General features: G+C 52.3%; 1 protein-coding gene across 2 annotated transcripts in view; it reads right to left on the bottom strand.

Moving 5' to 3' along the window:
* Nucleotides 1-6,561: 6,561 nt before the first annotated feature.
* The window catches only part of COG2 (component of oligomeric golgi complex 2), a 45,488-nt gene continuing 34,392 nt past the window's right edge, over nucleotides 6,562-17,657 (bottom strand). The window contains exons 12-18 of one of the 2 annotated variants that reach the window (XM_077751647.1): nucleotides 16,727-16,878; nucleotides 13,092-13,289; nucleotides 12,241-12,313; nucleotides 11,805-11,947; nucleotides 10,124-10,263; nucleotides 8,722-8,902; nucleotides 6,562-7,239 (exon numbers count right to left, since the gene is read on the bottom strand). In XM_077751647.1, coding sequence (XP_077607773.1) covers nucleotides 7,138-7,239; nucleotides 8,722-8,902; nucleotides 10,124-10,263; nucleotides 11,805-11,947; nucleotides 12,241-12,313; nucleotides 13,092-13,289; nucleotides 16,727-16,878 — 989 coding nt within the window. In that variant the 3' untranslated portion in view covers nucleotides 6,562-7,137. The remainder of the gene's footprint in view (nucleotides 7,240-8,721; nucleotides 8,903-10,123; nucleotides 10,264-11,804; nucleotides 11,948-12,240; nucleotides 12,314-13,091; nucleotides 13,290-16,726; nucleotides 16,879-17,657) is intronic. The other variant, XM_077751648.1, reaches the window with a different exon arrangement.

Below are 17,657 nucleotides of genomic sequence, written 5' to 3'. Positions count from 1 at the left end.
AGCATGGCGTACAGAGACGGACGAGCTGAGCAGGAAGCCCAGATCCAACACTTACTGTGCCCTGGAGCAGGTGGCTTGACCCCTCTGGGCCTCCCTGCCCTTCTGTGCCAAGTGGGAAATACCTGAACGAATAAAAGAATAACAACCACCATCACATCAATGGCAGTCAGTCCATAGCAAAGTCAGGACCTCTGCCTGTCCGAAGTCCTGTTCCATAAATGTCCAGCAGGCAAAGGTCCTCCCCTAAAGCCTCCCGAGGGAGCACTCCCTGGCTAACACCTTGATTTTGGCCAGCGAGGTCCATCTTTGACTCCTGGCCTTAGAACGGTAAGGGAATGGATTTGTGGCAATGGGTCACGGCGGCAAAAGGAAACACACGCAGCAACCTTGGTACATATACTCGGCATGTCACCTAACAGCGCTGCTGGGGGCCCTTCGAGGCTGCTCCCCTCCCATTCCAAACTCTTCAGAGACTCCCCTCTGAGATCGTCTTCAAGAGCTGGTGTTCCCCGCCCCCATCTATTAAAGAGGACCACTGACCATACAGGGACCGCTGGGACCTGGGGGGTTAGGAGGGGAAATGTCACAGGGGAAGCTTCTGGGAAGGGCCTCGAGTCTGCAAACCCTCTGGCGTACAGGCAGCGCCCATCCTTGCCTTTGAAGTTGCCCATGAAGATGCCAGTTCCTGGACACCTCCCTCCTCTTCCCCAGACCAGCCTCTGCTCTCTGGCCGCACAGGGCCCCCCACACACACAGCACACAGGTAGGGGTGGATTCTTTGAAGCTCTAATGCACGTGGCCTGTCGCCTCCCAGGCAGCGAATGCGTCAGAGCAAGGGTTTCCGCGCCAAGCCCAGGCCTCACATGGTGTCAGGCTGGGCGACGATGGCCCCGGGTGGGACAGACACAGCACAGTGCCTGTGCTTTGCTTGGGCGCTTTGAACAGACAGCGGTCCAGGCGCCCTGCTGATGAACTGTGGGTGTTCATGGGGGTCCCCTGCTCACCGCTGGTAGGGACTCTGTCCCCCCCCCCACCAGCAGCTCCCAGCCCACTGGCCCAGCCCCACTTTCACCTGGGTTTACCTCCCACCGTGCTCTGTGCTTCCTGGGTCCCTCTCCTCAGAGGCCCAGTGGGGGGCAGCAGCTGGCATCCAACTCCTCTCTGGTTTGGAAATGGCCACTGGATGTCAGGTCTCTAGGGAGAACTGGAAGTTCAGGAAGCAGGAGCGCATTAGAATCTCACAACCCAGGGCGCCTGGGTGGCTCAGTGGGTTGAGTGTCTCACTCTTGATTTCGACTTAAGTCATGATCCCAGGGTCATGGGTTCGAGCCCCGTGTCAGGCTCCGGACTGAGCGTGGAGCCTGCTTGGGATTCTCTCTTTCCCTCTACCCCTCTTGCCCGCGCACGCTCTCTCTAAATAATAATAACAATTAGAGTCTCACGACTCCACGTGGCCCTTGGAGCAGAATCCACAGCCCCACCAGACCCCATCCTCAGCATCTGGTTTTCACCGGGAGCTGTCCCTCCAACCCCCCACACCCTCTCCATGCAGATGCATATTTGTGAGGTGCTCAGGGTCCCCAGGGAGCCCCAGGCACCACCACCACCACCGATGTCCTCCTGACTCGGAGGCCATGGTTTTGAAGTCGTCCATGGAGACCTGAGACAGCACCATCCCACTGCAGCTTTGGGAACGGGACACCGGGGTGTCCTAACTTCATTTTAGGAAGTGACAGGCAGCTGACTAGTGCATCTCTCCTACCGCACGGGCTGCTGGGGCTCGAGCAGTTGCTAGGAGTACGATGTTGCTAACGACCCACTGCTGTTCTTTGTCCCGGGCTCTTTTGTAAGCAGGAACTGGGTCAGGATGTTACCAGGATACAAAATACCGGCATTTCACAGATTACTTAACACCAAAGTATTAATTCTGGGGGTCTGTCTGCCGTCAATCTTTCTTCGCTAAATACTAAGTCTTCCTGGGCTTGCAAAGTGCTTCCCCACTAGACAAGAGAATGATTCAGCCGCTCCCATCGCCTCCAGCCCGAGGTCCCCGCTCAGGACCTAAGGCTTCCCACGGCCCACCCACCAGATCCCGAACCTTCACTGAGTTCGGGAAATGAAAATGATGTTTGTTTGTTTGCTGCCCATTTCCAGCAAACTCCAACCTGAACAGGCTGCTTAAAGATGCTCCTGTTTCAGAAGCTTATAGCGGGGAGCATCCTCTCCTCACTGCAGACAGACCTATGTGTGTGACGACCGGGTGCTGCCCCCGAGCCTGCTGGGACGCCATGCGGGACACAGGATGGAAACCACTTGCCCTTTCTAAAGTCTGAAAAATTCTAGGCACTGAAACATGTACTGAAGGTTTGGGACAGACTTTGGATTTCAATATCATCCCATGTGCCCCCACCTCCTCAATAGAATTTATGTTTTTAGTGCAGTTTTGGGCTCGCAGCAGAACTGAGCAGAAAGTACAGTTCCCATATGCTAATAATAGGATCGACATTTGGTGTCCTAAAAACCCTGTGCTCCACCTGTTCACCCCCAACTCCCGCCACCACCCATCTTTTCTGTCCCCATAATTTTGCCTTTTCCAGAATGCTGTAGAATCTAGGATGTAGGCAGCCTTTTTCGGATTGGCCCCTCTCTTAACAATATGCATTTAAGATTCCTCCAGATATTTCCCCTTCTTTTTAGGACTGATCGACATCCCACTCTCTGGACAGACCATTTATTTATCCGTCCACATACCGAAAGACAACTTGGTTGTTTCCAATTTTGGGGGGCAAATATGAATAAAAGTTGCTGTAAACATCCATGGGCAGGCTTCTGTGCGGACACAGGTTCACCATGTGGTTTTTAAAGCTGTAGAACACAGAGCAGATGTTCTGGGCACCTCTGAGAGACTCTCACAAACACCGTGTGTGGTGAATGTCAGGGACTTCATCAAGTTCAAGGGAGTGAAGAGCCCACAGCCCACCTCCCTGAACTCAGGGCTCCTCCATGCTTCTGTCGGGTTACCTGCGAAGTTACCCTCTGAGGACTGCTGTTATGCTGTTAAGCGGGTCCAGACCAGTCTTTGGTTTGGGTTAATCTGGCGCCGCTCCTGAGGCCAGTCCTTCTGAGGATTCTGTCTGTGGGTGCTGTCAGAGCCTTTCCAATCTGCCAGTGGGAACACACGCTACGCCCAGGCCCCCTGAGCTCTGAGGGTGATCCAACCTCCTCCTTTCTAGGAACGCTTTCCTCACCTCAATGGCCTCCTGCCCCACCGGTAGCTAACCAGCACCCAGCTGGACAAAGTGAGCCACCCTCCTCTCCATACTCTGTCTCCAAGTTCTGGCCTCGTTGCTCCCCAACGCCCCCCCCAACTCCAGACTCTCTCAAATCAGAGTCGCCAGCTCAGGGGCCTCCTGTACCCAGGTATGGACACTGTCCACACACAGCCCACCTCGTTTCCTTTCTCTCTGGGATCCCACACTGCTCTTGTCCATTGTCCACACAGTGCTGTTTCAGATGTTTGGCGTGTTGTTTAGCTGTTTAAGGTGGGGCAGGAATTGAGGTCCTCGTTACTGGACTACCTCATGGTCAAAACGCCACCTCAAAGATCAAGAATGCATTTCAGTCCGACGTTAACAGGAGTGAAGAAGAGACGAGAGTCCAGATTGTTCCGGGGTTCAGTGTGACAGTGACGACAGGGCAAGTGGAACACAGAGGTACTTCTCAAGTCACAGGAAGGCGTGACTTCCCTCAGGATGCCTGGCAGTTCTTCAGCGAGGTGGGGAGTGCCGGAAGGGGTGCCCAGGTCAAAGACAGCGTGCCCTTCAGAGCTGCCTGACCAGTGGAAGAAGGACGGAGGGGGTGGCTGCTTCCTCTCAAACAGTGGGAGCTCTCTGCCTGGGACGTCTGGTGGCCAACCACGAGGGGTCTCTCTCAGGGGTCACAATGCCAAGAGCAGAGAACATAAATGGTGCCTTCAGGTAAGAACCCCCAGAAGACCTTGCTCAACGTCTGATGTTCGGCACCATTCTCCAGTTCTGAAACATGAACTTGAGAGGGAAGGTCTCCGCATTCTCAGTGGTAGGGTCACGTGGATGCCCATCCTCTCACCGCCAGGGCAGCTGCCGTCCTTAAGGCAGAGCAGCATGCAGCCCCTGAAGGAAGCTCAGTGCCGGCCTCCTCTGTGCCACAGGTCCGGGGCTGCCCTGCCTTAGGCCGTGAGGCGTGGACACACAGGGGCAGCCTTTTGCACAGGCAGGGTCATGGCTGAGTGGTTCTCACCAGGTGACCACGGAGTCTGCAAGGAGCTGCAGAGAAACATGGGTAAAGACCCCCAACAGGAGACGGGGTGGGGGGGTGGTGTAGCTTAAGAAGCTCCAAAAGCTGTTTGGGTTTTCTTCCCCATCTTCTTCCTGGACACACAGCTAGACCCTTTCCAGCCCGTGTGGCCAGGCTCCGGCCCCTGGAGCGTGGGGAGGCGTGGTGTACTCTCCCACGTAGGGCCACGATCGCCCCCTGGGGTGGCCCTTCACGTGCTTTCCCTTTCCTGGTTGGCTGCAGCAGAGGCCAAATGGCGGCCCCCAAATTGTCCACGCACATCCCAGCCCCTGGGATCTGTGCCCGTGACCCTACTGGGCAAAGGGGCCTTTGGGAATGTAATTTAGTTGGGGACCTCACGAGGAGATCCTCCCGGGTGAGGCAGGCGGGTCCTAAATCCAACGACAGTGCTCTTGTAAGGGACAGGAGAGGAGACACGGAGAAGCGCGGGAGGCCACATGAAGGCAGAGGCAGAAGCCATCATGAGCCGAGGGAATCCCTTGAGCCACGAGACGTGGGACAGGCAAGGGGGAGAGGAGTGCGGCCCAGCTGACGCCCGATTTGGACTCTGCCTCCGGAACCAGGAGGGAAGAGAAGCCTGTCGTTTTCAGCCACCGTGTTTGCGATAATTTGTTACAACAGCCACAGGGAACTAACAGGAAGTCACCCTCAGGGGGGGCACAGAAGCCACAGGACGGAGGAGGTGCCTAGCAGGCAGCCAGGGTCCCTGAAGGACGGTGTGGAGTACTCCCACCTACTCATCCCTGCAAACACCCCCACCCACTCATCCCTGCCTTCCTGGCTCCGCATTACATTGGCCAGAAAGACTCCTGTGCTTGAGACTGCTTTTAAAGATTCTGCAGGTTATAAGTTAGAAAGTAATTATAGGTTTACTGTAAAAAGGGATTATTCATCTTTCTATAAACTTTGTTCAATTGTGACTCTTCAAGGCAAAGCTAACAAAACACATGTCAAGTGAAAGGAGGAGCCAGGGATACGTGTTCTGGGACGTTGTGCTGGTTACTAAAGGATCTTGTTCCTTCAGCCTGGAAACGGGTATCGGAACACCACGGGTGTCGCCTGGAACGAGCCCAGAAACGCGGGATTCCTGAACCCAGGCCGAGCCTGGGGTTTGACTGGTGTCCGGGAAATGGACGACTGGGGCCCCAACCCTGCACCATCAGCCCCTCTGTCCTGATGCTGGTGTGAAGGAGGGAGAGCTCCCTGCTCCTGAGCAAACTGGACTCTGGAACTATCCTGCCTGGGTTTAAATTCCACTTCTTAGTCATCTTAACTCCTTAATTTCTGTTTCCTCATCTGCATAACGGGGATAAGCTCGCTGGAGATGGAGGGGCTAATACGCCGTGTCCTTGTCAACCACGTTTTGAGACAAATGTGAAAGGAAAGCAGCCAGGGAGGGAGAAGTGAAACTGAGGCTCCTGCCGACCAGCGCGGGGCCAGATGGGGGCGCTCAGCCAGGGGGCTGACCGGGTGGGGAGGCAGACCTCGGGTCTCCACTCCCAGAGCTCCTGGCTGGCAAGGCAGGAGGTGTGTGCTGCCCACAAGGGCATGCGTGCACGCAGAAGCCCCCGGGGGCCCAGTCACCCAGGTGGCCCACACGGCTCCCGGAGAGATGCACAGGCCCCGCCGGACCTCCCTCCAGTCCTGGGCCAGGTGCGTGCACGGCTTCAAGGAAGCACACCTAATGCACGGCCATCGCTGAACTTGGGGACCAGGGGAGGGGGCGGGGAGGGAGGCAGCAAGAGACAAATGTGGGGGCCAGTCTATCCCCACTGGTTGCAGGCTGGCCTTGCCCTCTCACTTCACGTCCAGCCTCCTTCCCGACCGCCATTTCCCCTTGCTGCCTACGGGCCCAGCACCGCGCACTGTGCACCGCGCACCACGCAGAGAGGCAACGGCCAGTGCCCCGCAGCCACGCGAGGTCCACGCCTGACGCCGAATCCCTTCTGCTCTTTCGCCCTCAGGGTGTCTGACTGGATGCCCAGTACCAACCAGTCGGAGCCGCCACAGTGGGGGCAGGGCACCGGCTTCCCCCCACCTCTTGCCCACATCCCCGCAGCCTCTCCCTCCCGACACAGGGGGCGTGGCTCTGTCGCCCCCTCACCTGCAGGAGGACCACCCGCTGGGGAGAGCGAGAGGCAGATGCCCTCGAGGAAAGGTGCCCAACCTGGCTTCCCCGGGAGGGGCACTCAACCCGCACCGGGTGCACAAATACAAGCCACGTGCTGCTGGCAGACACTTCTTTATTCAGGAAACGCGTCTTCCTAGAGGTCCCAGCTCCTGCCGGGACAGCGTGACCAGACGCACTCCCGCTGTGCACCCGGTGGGAGGATGCCTCTCTCCGGGCGTCATGAGGAGTCACGGCGTGTGCCGACTTTCCGGGGCGGAGGACAGGGAGCCACCCCACACGGTAGCCCCCTGCAGGTGGGCGCTTCCGACGGTGGGATCGGATTGGGGCCCAGCCTTCCAGAGTCATACCTATATATTCACTTTAATCCTATTTTAGAAATCAGCTCTTCCACGCTAAGATTTACAATAAAAATAAAATAATTTGCTCTGTAAACTATAGTAGAAAGTTTCAAGTGTCTTAAAAATGATCTTCCATACAACGGAAAAAGGCTTCTGTGTTCTGTTCTGGGAGGGAGGAGACCCCAGCGGGCGGAGAGCAGCTGCGCTAGTGCGTCGTCCAAGACGCCGTGGAAGCACTTCTTGGCCGCAGGGACCGGAAGCAGGGACGGAGCCACTTTCTTCCCTTCCAGCTCCACGTCCAATGTCCCCCTCCCTGCTGGCCCTCCCGGATGCTCATGGCTGCTCTGCCGTTGCCTGGTCCTTGGCGGCAGCAACCAGCTCGGCGAGTGCTGGGAAGCTCTTTATGTCCTTTGTCGCCAGGCCCATCTTTTGTATCTGCGAAGCCCAGGAGAGCAGAGAAAGGCACAGCGGTTTGAGCTGAATGTGAACAAAAGACCCTTCTAAAGAACCTGCAGAATGGCCACCCCCTCCCTCTCCGGAATCAGACCAGGGCAGTTCCCCAAAGGCTGGCACGGTAGTCTCCCTTCACGGCCAAGGCTAAGGGCCTACTTATTGTAAGGCTTCGCTTTTAGGGTTAATCACTCCCCATTAGAAGATGCCAGTGTGTTCATTTATCTCAGTCCATCGGATCGGGCTCTTCCCAGGGGAAGGGCCTCTTTTGTGGACTGGAAAGGAAAACTCACACGAACAGAAGTCACAAAGTGAACTATTTTTTAAATGGAGAGTTTTCAAAAAAAAAAGAGCCTTGGCCTGAGCACTTTATTTCTTCACATTGTCATCAACGGCCTTTTCTTCAAACTTGATGGACTGTGGACCCCGTGGCAGGGCCACTACTGTGGATTGCCGTGGTAACCGAGTCAGGACATACCAAACGCCCGCTGTTGTTAACCACACACATACGTGCCCACACACGCACACAGGAAAATCTGGAAAAACCCACACCAAGTATTTAGCATCTGTTGGTGTGCTGCTGTTCGCTCTAGGGACCGGGGCCCAAGGAGCACCAGCTCTTTTCCTGCACCCCCAGGCTCCCTTCTTTCTCTGGCTTCTCTGTTCTTCGTGTTTCTTTAACAGACTGTCCTGTTTGTAAAAGGACTACAAGCTTCTCCTGTGAGATAAAGAATCAGGGCAGTGGACTTCTGCCGCGGAATAGATCTCTGAGTTCACATCAAAGCAGCAAATTTCAGCTCTCCAGTGAGGCTCTGATGTGCTAGAAGAGCAAGCAGCTCCTGAGGGGAAGTGTCTTCCAGCCACAACATCCCCCTGGGCGACGTGTGCTATACAGGGACCCTGAGTAGTTTAGAAAGCCAGCTTCTCAAGAACGAGAAGTTTCCTGATCTTTGAGCGAGTCGCCTCTGTGAACAGAGGCCTTGCACACAACCCACATCTGACTCCTGCGTGATGCCACGTACAGCAACGCTCACGCACCTGCCGGGACGCCAAAGCCCGTGTTTTCTGGAAACCAAGAGAACTCAGGCGGGGAAGCACAGAGGTGGGGCTCGCACCATCTCTCAAGGGCCACACTGAGAAATCCATGGGCTGAGGCTTCTCTACTTTTTCTAACCACCAGACCGCATGTCTGGCACTCCCCCGGTGGGGGGCGGAAAGGACACCGCCTCCATCTGGGAGCTCGCCCTCTAGCGGCTCCGTGAGCCCAGCGCATGTCAGCTGCACCAAAGCCCAATTCGTCGGACTTCAACTGGCAATTTCCAGTATTCGTGATGCACATCCCTTCCCTTCAAGTGTTTCGAGGCCCTGACCCCTTCCCCCAGCCCCGGGAGTGCTCGCCGCACCCGCCCCCCACCCAGCAACATGCCTGGGCTCAGGTGAGGCACCGGACCACGGCTCGGTGGTTACCTGCTCTCCCAAGTACTCAACGTCCAAGGCCAACTGCAGCCTGATTTTGTCGTCGTCGCTCATGCCGCCACCGGGACCCACGGGGTTGGCGGGAGTGGTTCTCCTGGCTTGTTTCAGCCGCTTCAGGCTCTCCTCCATTTTCTTCACCGAGTTCAGAACGTCAGACACGGTTTCATAGTACCTGGAGCACAAGACCCGCTTCCTGGTGAGCGGGAAGCACTCGTGTGCACGCGCACACTGACCGGCTTTGTGGGCCAAAACAGATTTGTAAGACATTCATTCATTTCCAACGAAAGAAATCAGCCGTGGTGAACCGATCAAGGTTTCTTAAGACTGAGAAAAAAAGGGGTCTTGACTCCCTAGCACCACAATCCCTCTGAACTTCTGAAATACGCACGTGGACTCTTCCCAGTTTTCGCCCCGGACACGGTCTTTCCTACTTGAAGGAGGAAAGGCTGGCGCTCACTTCCAAGTAACAGATTCATTTACGGTCAGTTCTAGGAGCAGTTCATCTTGTAAAGAACAGAAACCTTTCAAGTTCTTAAATGAAACTTATTGCCTTCACAATACTCTCAATATCATTTGCGGATTATAAATGAGTTGCATTTCAAAACTTGGTTTACCAGCTGGTTACTTGGCACTTGGAATATATTTGCCCACAAAAACAGGATTCTAATTCACTGTGATGTTCTAAACGAACCCACAAATATCCCTTAACTCAGAAGTAATTGAAATAAATCAAGTACCACTGAAAATAATGAAACAAAATTCAATAACAAAACTGCATGATATACTTTTGACATAACTCAATGCTGGCATCTGGGGGAGAAGTCTATTCACTGGGAAATGAAGGGACATGCAGCCAAAGGGATTCTGAAGACCTCCTGATGTTTCCAAGGGCTGCAGGGTTTTAGACACCGAACATTTATCAATTGTAATTATGCGTCAGAACGTGTTTTCTCTTCCTTGGCTGCAGCGGTCTCACCCGTCTGCACTTTCGATTATCTGGCGTGAGCAGAGCCATTGTGGACAAAGCTGAGGAGAGCGCGGATCGTACAGGAAAATGTATGCTTGGATGTGCAGGAAGAGGCCTGCGTGAAACACACCCTGGACTCCAAAAACTGGGTGCGCTGGGGAACCGGATGTGCCCACACCCCCAAGAACTTGACCTTGGCTGGCAGGTAGGCCAGGTAGAGGCAGGGGGCCCATTGTGTTCAGCGCAGGGGGAGTGGGATGAGGGCGGCTCAGCCACCAGCACAGGTGTGAGCACCTGCACCTGACTGGCCCAGCAGCCACCTCACCCCCTCGTCACACAACATGCAACCCTCTGATGGCCTCCGTGGTCTCTGACTTGGGACTCTTCTAAGAAAAGTCTGAAATGGCCCACTGTTAAGGCACTTACTTATGAGTGCTCTCACAGAGGGCGCCTTCCAGCCACTGTCGGATTACTGCCGGTCTCAGCTTATCCCTGTGCCCACTCTGCAGCTGGCGAAAGGGCTTCAGGGCACTGTCCACGTAAGAGGAGGCTGCTGTCGGCACTTCCTGGAATAATGACGGAGGAGGTGGGGAAAAAAGGGACAGAAAACCAAGAGTTACTCAGACTGCAGAAGGATGCTACTAATGCACAAACCCCATCCCTCCCAAATAGTAGCACTGACTGACGTTGTCTCCAGAACGATCCCTGAGGCCAGGGGGCTCAGGAAGAGCAAAGCAAGGGAAAATGTTCAGAGCCAGAGAGAGGGAGAGAGGAGTACTTCAGGGCGCATACGCAGGGCCTGGGAGAGCNATCCCTGAGGCCAGGGGGCTCAGGAAGAGCAAAGCAAGGGAAAATGTTCAGAGCCAGAGAGAGGGAGAGAGAGAGGAGTACTTCAGGGCGCACACGCAGGGCCTGGGAGAGTGGAGACTGAGATGGTGCATGTCTGATGGGCTCCCACCAGGTGATGCTAATGTTGCTGGAGGACAGACTGAGACGCGAGGCTCTAGGGCGAGTAACTGGACTGTTCTCAGCTTTAGTTCCTTCATCTGAGAACAAGGACACAGGCGCTCACTCTGGAGAAGAGCAAATGAGAGTATCTGACCCACAGTGCCCGTATCGGACCCGCAAGCACTTGGCCAATACACCAGACGGTAAAGCCGGTAGCTTCCGAAAGGACAATGAACGTATCTGGGAATACAGAGTAGGTCTCTCTCTCCCACTCTGAAGCGGGAGCTACAAGGCCGACCAGAAAGGGGAAATGAGGGGGCCGAGTTCCCCTGCTGGAAGTGGTAGTGCCATTGCATGCCCCGGTTTCACAAGAGCAGCCACAAGGGAGATTCCCCTCCGTGTCCGCTGAACACTCCCTGCCTCCCGAACACGGAGTCAGATGGGAAGAGTCACACAAACGGGACAAGACGTCCATGCTCAGCACACAGCAGAGGCCGCCCTAAGCCAGGCATGTGGAGGGGCTCCAGGGGAGGCTCCAACACGGCACCTCTCAGGGAATTTCCACAGGTCCTCAAAATCATTTCAGTGCTAAACTGCCTAACACCCAACTCTTTTCTCTACCAGGAAAAAAGAAAATCCAACAGAAAATGAAGGGACATGTATCAAGAAGGAAAGGGGCGTATCAATGCACGAAAATAAGAGCTCAGGAACGGAAAGGAAAGCTCTGGGCAAAACGACTTCCCCGAGTCTGCCGTTCTACCAAATGAGACAACAGAGGAATTCGATTCTGAACCCAGGGTGCGGGCTCCCTTTTTCATCTAAAAGATGCTTCTCATATCCCTAATGTGGCTTTGCAAATCTTTTCAAGTTACACAACCAGACACCAGGTACTTGCGAGGACGGTATGAAGGGAGCAAGGTAAATTCGACTTTTTTTTCAAATATAAGATACAAAGTCTAGGCAATACAAACATTTTGTTAAAACGCTTTCTTTTGGAGTTATGACTATCTTTCCTAAGGTCAAAGGCAGCCAGGAAGAGTCCGTACCGTGTGAGGCCTGCCTCGGACTAACCCTGGGTACCTATTTCTGGGTCTCCCTCCGTGGCTTTCCTGCTCTGGGTTTCCCCACCCCAAACCTCCTGCCAGTGAACGGCGCTGACCTTGTTGGTTCTGCGGTAGAGCCTGGGAACCTCCAGGGCACTTTTCAGGTAACTGAAGCAAGACTCGATCAAGTCCTGGATGATTCTGTCACTCAAGGCCGGGACACAGGCGCACAGAGATGTCCGGGAGTCCTCCAGGGCTGCTGTCGAGATACAAAGGTGGAGTTTAGCCACTTCGTCAGGCCCGGCTGTGGATTTCACTTTAGACACTGTCACTATTTAGAGGGTGTACAATAATAAGCTGAATCAAATCGAAATATTAGAAGTCAACAAAATATCTCACTTGGAGAAGCTATAATCACAGAACAGAATACAGAAGGAACCAAGGATTTACAACTAGAAAATGGTAGTTTAAATATGTCCTACAGGCTCTACAGTTTTATTTTAAATGATTTCTTATTCAAAGATTTGCTGCGTCTAAAGATTTCATTTTTACCTGAGATAGAAGAGAAATTCTTAAAGCCAATCATTTCAAGTTTTGGCTTGATTGTTTCCAAGAGTTCTGGAAGCTGAAATAAATATGCACTTTATATATTCAGTTGCTTTTAATCAACCACAGAAAGAGGCAATCCTACTCGTTATCTATAAACTCTAAAATACTATTAACGAAAGATGAAACTAAACCCAAGGCTTCCTATCATTTTCATCAGAAGAAAGCAAAACTCTGAACACTTTCACTAAAGCAGAATCCGACGCCACGGCAAACTGCAGCCCACGGCTATTAACAGGCCCAGGGAATAAGCAAAACCATTTTCTACTGTGTGGCTTTCCCCGATACCACCAGAAGAAAACAGAATTATGTTATCAGAGCACTCAAATACAAATTCGGCCCACAAAGCCCTCTTGATGATAAAGGCCCGAATCGTGGACATATGCCCGGAGAAAACAGGGGGAGAAGTTTTCACGGTTCACTTTCCAAGTACAGGCGAAGGTTAAATGTTGCCAGGATAATATGTGGTCAAGTGGGGGTGGAAACCATTAAAATCCAACCCGACAAAGTGAGCGGAGCTAGTGAGCAGGGAGCACGGCTCACTCGGCGCTGGTGATGGGAGCCCTGAAAAGGCAGCAGAGAGCCCCCCGGGTTCACAAAACACGAGAGCAGACTGATAAGCAAGGAGGCAGAGGGCCCGCCTGCAGGGAAAGCTGGAGAGGGCCCTCGGAGTGCCGGTGCACCTGCTCTCTCTGGACACCCCTGGGCCCCACGATTCCAAGCCCCCAGTCCTTGCACATATCATTTTCTATGAAAACACCCAACTGAGCACCTGGACTTGCGGGACACAGGCCTACCTGCTCCTGCAGCCTGTCCAGGTCGGCGACCACATACACAAGATGTGTGCTGGAAATGGAAGCCACGGACTTAGTTTCCGAAGGGCCACCTCCTTGGTCTTCACCATTTCCCTGGGTAACTGAGGGATCTTTGCTAGCGGTTCCCAAAGGCCTTTTGATATCCTTGGCACTTTCGTTAGAGACGGGCCTGAGTAAAAGCTGAAAAACGGTTTCCGTGATTAACTTTTTTTCCTGCCTGTCACATGCCAGAGCATTTATTTTTGTCCCCCATCAAGGGACAGCTGTCTGCAAACTGTTCAGTAGAAGTTTACCAGCGAAAGAACAACAAGGAGAAACGAAGTCAAACTACAACCCCGCGTACATTTATCCTCCTTAGCGCGTGTCTAATTTTGGGTGATAAAAAGTAATAGGCAAAAGTGAACTAGGTCTCTAAACTAAACGAAATGAAAATTAATTTCCAGAGTATCATGGTTAAAAAAAATTCATTAGCTCAATTAGGTAAATCCTTTACCAGGTTTGCTCTGTAAATTTATCTAATGCTGATTATAATTAATAAGGATTAAAAAAATCAAAATCCAAACCTCACCACGTTTCAATAATATAGACAGAAGTGTTATTTGCATAATGTATAGGGAAAAACCAAAGAGAAGTACCCCGTCATAAGGAAAAAATGGAATAATGAACACTGGAGGCAAAATTATTTATTAGAGACGTAAGAATTACTGGCTGGTAAGAGCGCAGGACTCAGCCGACTCAGGCCTAACTGAAGAGTTGCACCAACCCCACTGTGTCCGCAGAATTAACTGCACAGGGGTCTTCAGAACAGCCTGAAGGGCAGGGTGGTCTGCTAAGACCCTTCTGAGCAGAGGAAGGTAAAAGGAGAAAAGAAAACTAGTTTCTCTGAGCTCCCAGAATCTGCGGGGCACTTCTGTCAACAATTTGATGCTCAATGTATCCCTTTTTACTCCTCACAACCACCACGTACAGAAAGTGTTTCCCCATCTTACAGATGAAGAGTTTGGGATCCCTGCAGCTAAGTTTCCTAAGGCCACAAAATTTAAAAGTGGCAGAACCTAGGGGTGCCTGGGTGGCTCAGTTGGGTAAGCGGCCACCTGGACTTAGGCTCAAGTCCTGATCTCAGCGTTTGTGAGTTCGAGCCCTGCGTCGGTGCAGAGCCTGCTTGGGGTTATCTCTCTCCCTCTCTGCCCCTGTCCCACTTGTGCTCTCTCTCAGAATAAGCTTAAGTGGCAGAACCTCAGTCTGACGGTCTGACGTGAAAGCCCGTCTAATGGAAGGATCCATTAGAAGATTCTGCAAGACAACGTGGGGCTTCCCCTCCTGCTCCAGTGAAGACTGCAATCCTTCTGACAGATGAGGCTCATAATGTTGTCCTTCCTGAGAATTTGCGTGCGCCTAGGCCTATTTTCATATGTATCACGCACAGTGAACAGGCTGCACGCCCGTCTGTCCCCTGGGACCGTCCAGGCGGAGGCAGGGCCCCTCTGAGAACGAGACGCTGGCACGGGGTCTGCCTAGGTGCTCAGCGCCAACCTGTGCAAACCTTATTGTGGTGAAGAGCCAAAAATTAAGTCCTCCATTAAGAGCAACCTCGGGCTGCACGTGGCCCCAGTCCCAGTTCCAGGAAAAGCCTCAGACTGTTCAAGGCTAAAGCCATCCTCGGACCGCCCTCAGTTCAGCTAATCAAAAAACATTCCTATGGTCTGAGTCAAGGCTGGGAACTGCAGATACAAACTAGGACCGCCCTCAGTTCAGCTAATCAAAAAGAAAAAAGAAACATTCCTATGGTCTGAGTCAAGGCTGGGAACTGCAGATACAAACTAGCCAATTTCTCACCGCTTGCCTGAACCCCACGTGGGCCCTTTGAACTCACCTCATAATTGGTCATTTTCAAAGCATTCTCAAAAGTCATGATTGGGTCCCACCAAAAGTAATGAACGCCTCACAGATACTGAATGGTCAAAGCTGTAATTGTAATTGGTGCTTATGTGATGATGCTACATGTGCTGTAACACCCCCATCCCTTACTCCTTAAAAACCCTGTTCGCTATTGTTCTTCGCTTCATCTTGCTGCCACGACACAGGTAGGCAGATGAGCCCCTGCTCGAGCTTGTAATAAAGACCCTTTTGTATTCGCATTGGTAACGGCTCCTTGGAGGTCTCTGGGAACTCGCGAATCGGGCACAACAGTGGCTGTGAGCGTGACACCTGATAATCTCCAAAGGCATGTGGATACCTAATAGAGTCAAGTACTCGGCGAGGAGAAGAGGAGCGTATTCTGAAATGATGGAAAGGTTGACTAATATCATTACCTTTTAGTCTCGATGATCATATGATTTTTTTCAACTTCAGAATACTATTAAAACGTACATATTTTTATTTCTACTCATTTTCATTAAAATGAGTATCTTTGTTTTAATTTCGAGGCACCTGGGAGACTCTGGCCTTGAGACAGGAAAGCAAGCTAGTCAGGACAGTGCTTTTCCATAAGAGGAAGCACTGAGGGGATAATTACGGCCCACACAGGCAACAGCGGCAGGAAGAAAAAGGAAACACACACTGGATACAAACTTGAGAAAAGAGTTGACTGCTGTCCTCCAAATTACCTCTCGTGACAGCCTGGCCTTTAGAAGTCTTAGCGCCTTTAGCTCCATGCATAAAGATGAAAGGATCTTTAATTTTTTTTTTTTAAGTGTTTATTTATTTTTGAGAGAGAGAGAGAATGAGAGCAGGGGAGGGGCAGGGAGAGAGGAAGACAGAATCTCAAGTAGGCTCTGTGCCATCAGAGCAGAGCCTGGCTTAGGGCTCAAACCCACAAACTGAGATCATGACTTGAGCTGAAATCAAGGATCTCATGCTTAACTGACTGAGCCACCCAGGTGTCCCTCCTTAATTCTTTTTTTTTTTTTAACATTTAAAAAAAATGTTTATTTTGAGAGGGAGAGACAGAGAGCGAGTGTGTGTGGGCAGGGGAGGAGCAGGGAGAGAGGGATTCAAGCAGGCTCTGTGTCATGAGTAGAGCCTGACTGACACAGGGCAGAGCTCGAACCCACAAACTGAGATCATGACTGGAGCTGAAATCAAGGGCTGGATGCTTCACTGAGCCACTGAGGTGTCCCTCTTTCATTCTTTTTTTTTTTTTAAACATGTTTTTTAATGTCTTTTACTTTGAGAGAGACAGAGAGCAAGCAGGGGAGGGGCAGAGAGAGAGGGAGACACAGAATCTGAAGCAGGCTCTAGGCTCTGAGTCATCAGCACGGAGCCCAACGCAGGGCTCAAACCCACGGACTACTAGATCATGACCTGAGCTGAAGTTGGATGCTTAACCGACCGAGCCACCCAGGTGCCCCTTAACATTTTTTTAAATGTTTATTTATTTTTAAGAGAGAGACAGAGTGCGAGCAGGGGAGGGGCAGAGAGAGAGGGAGACACAGAATCTGAAGCAGGCTCTAGGCTCTGAGTCATCAGCACGGAGCCCAACGCAGGGCTCAAACCCACAGACCGCGAGACCACGACCTGAGCCGGAGTCGGACGCTTAATCAAATGAGTCACCGAGATGCCCCCTCTTGAATTCTAAATGGTTGTGATTCGGGATGAGCTGCGCAGCCAGCCCTCACCTCCCTAACAAACACGGAGTACCGGGCCAAAATCTGCAGCGTGAGCCTCCAGAGACGATGCACCAGCACCGGCAGGAACATCTCATCTGACCAGCACCTCTGAAGGCTGCTCCACGTTCTGTGAGAAGCCAAAAGGCAAAACGCACTGCCAGCTAAGGAGAAAAAAACAGACATGTAAAGAATCTCAGGCAATGCACAGCCAAATTGTAGTATTTCCAAAGCATAATTCAAGAGCAAAGAAAGCAGCCATAATCCACGTTTCACCTTTCGAGGCACCGTGTTTCCTGATTTTGCACAATTCCTCTTCCCGGATGTCTGATACATAGTGAACACATACGATATTCAGAAATCACTTGTTAATCGGTTATTTTACACCAAGTCACAAACACAAGCTGGAGCGGGTCACTTGCAAGGGTTGCAGCTTCAATTCTGAATCTGTCTTGTTGCATCTGTCTGCTCTTCCGTTCCCCTACCGGGAACACGCTCCACACAGAAGTCAGTCACCTAGGACCATGTTTTGCAAAGACAGACGAAAACCATCTTGGAAGCTAAAACAGCGCAGTGTGGCTGATCTGGCTACACACAAGTGAGCAGAAATTTAAGTGGAGCAGCCCGGAGGCCTACGTGGCTACAAAATAGCTGGACATTATGTGAGTGGCCCCTGGGTGTGACTGTATGACACGAGGCTGTTACGGAAACCAAATATGTTGGCAACCCACCACCGTCACCTGCCCAGGGTCCCAGGACTGGGGCCGAGGGCTCAGGAGGCCTGGGGCAGGAGCCTTCGGTGTGAATCATTCCCTAGGAGGGAAGGGCCATCCTGGTCCTTTGCCTTAGCTCGGGAGGAAAGCAGATGGAGGCCAGGTGTGACTAAAAAGAGCTGATCGATCCCCTTGATGTGTTATATTCAGAAACAAAAATGAGGTCTGCT

This window comes from Crocuta crocuta, unplaced genomic scaffold (genome assembly GCF_008692635.1).
Source record: "Crocuta crocuta isolate KB4526 unplaced genomic scaffold, BGI_CrCroc_1.0 scaffold59, whole genome shotgun sequence".
Classification (NCBI taxonomy): Eukaryota; Metazoa; Chordata; class Mammalia; order Carnivora; family Hyaenidae; genus Crocuta; species Crocuta crocuta.
The sequence above is the reverse complement of the archived record's forward strand: the minus strand, read 5'-3'. Positions and strand labels throughout refer to the sequence as shown.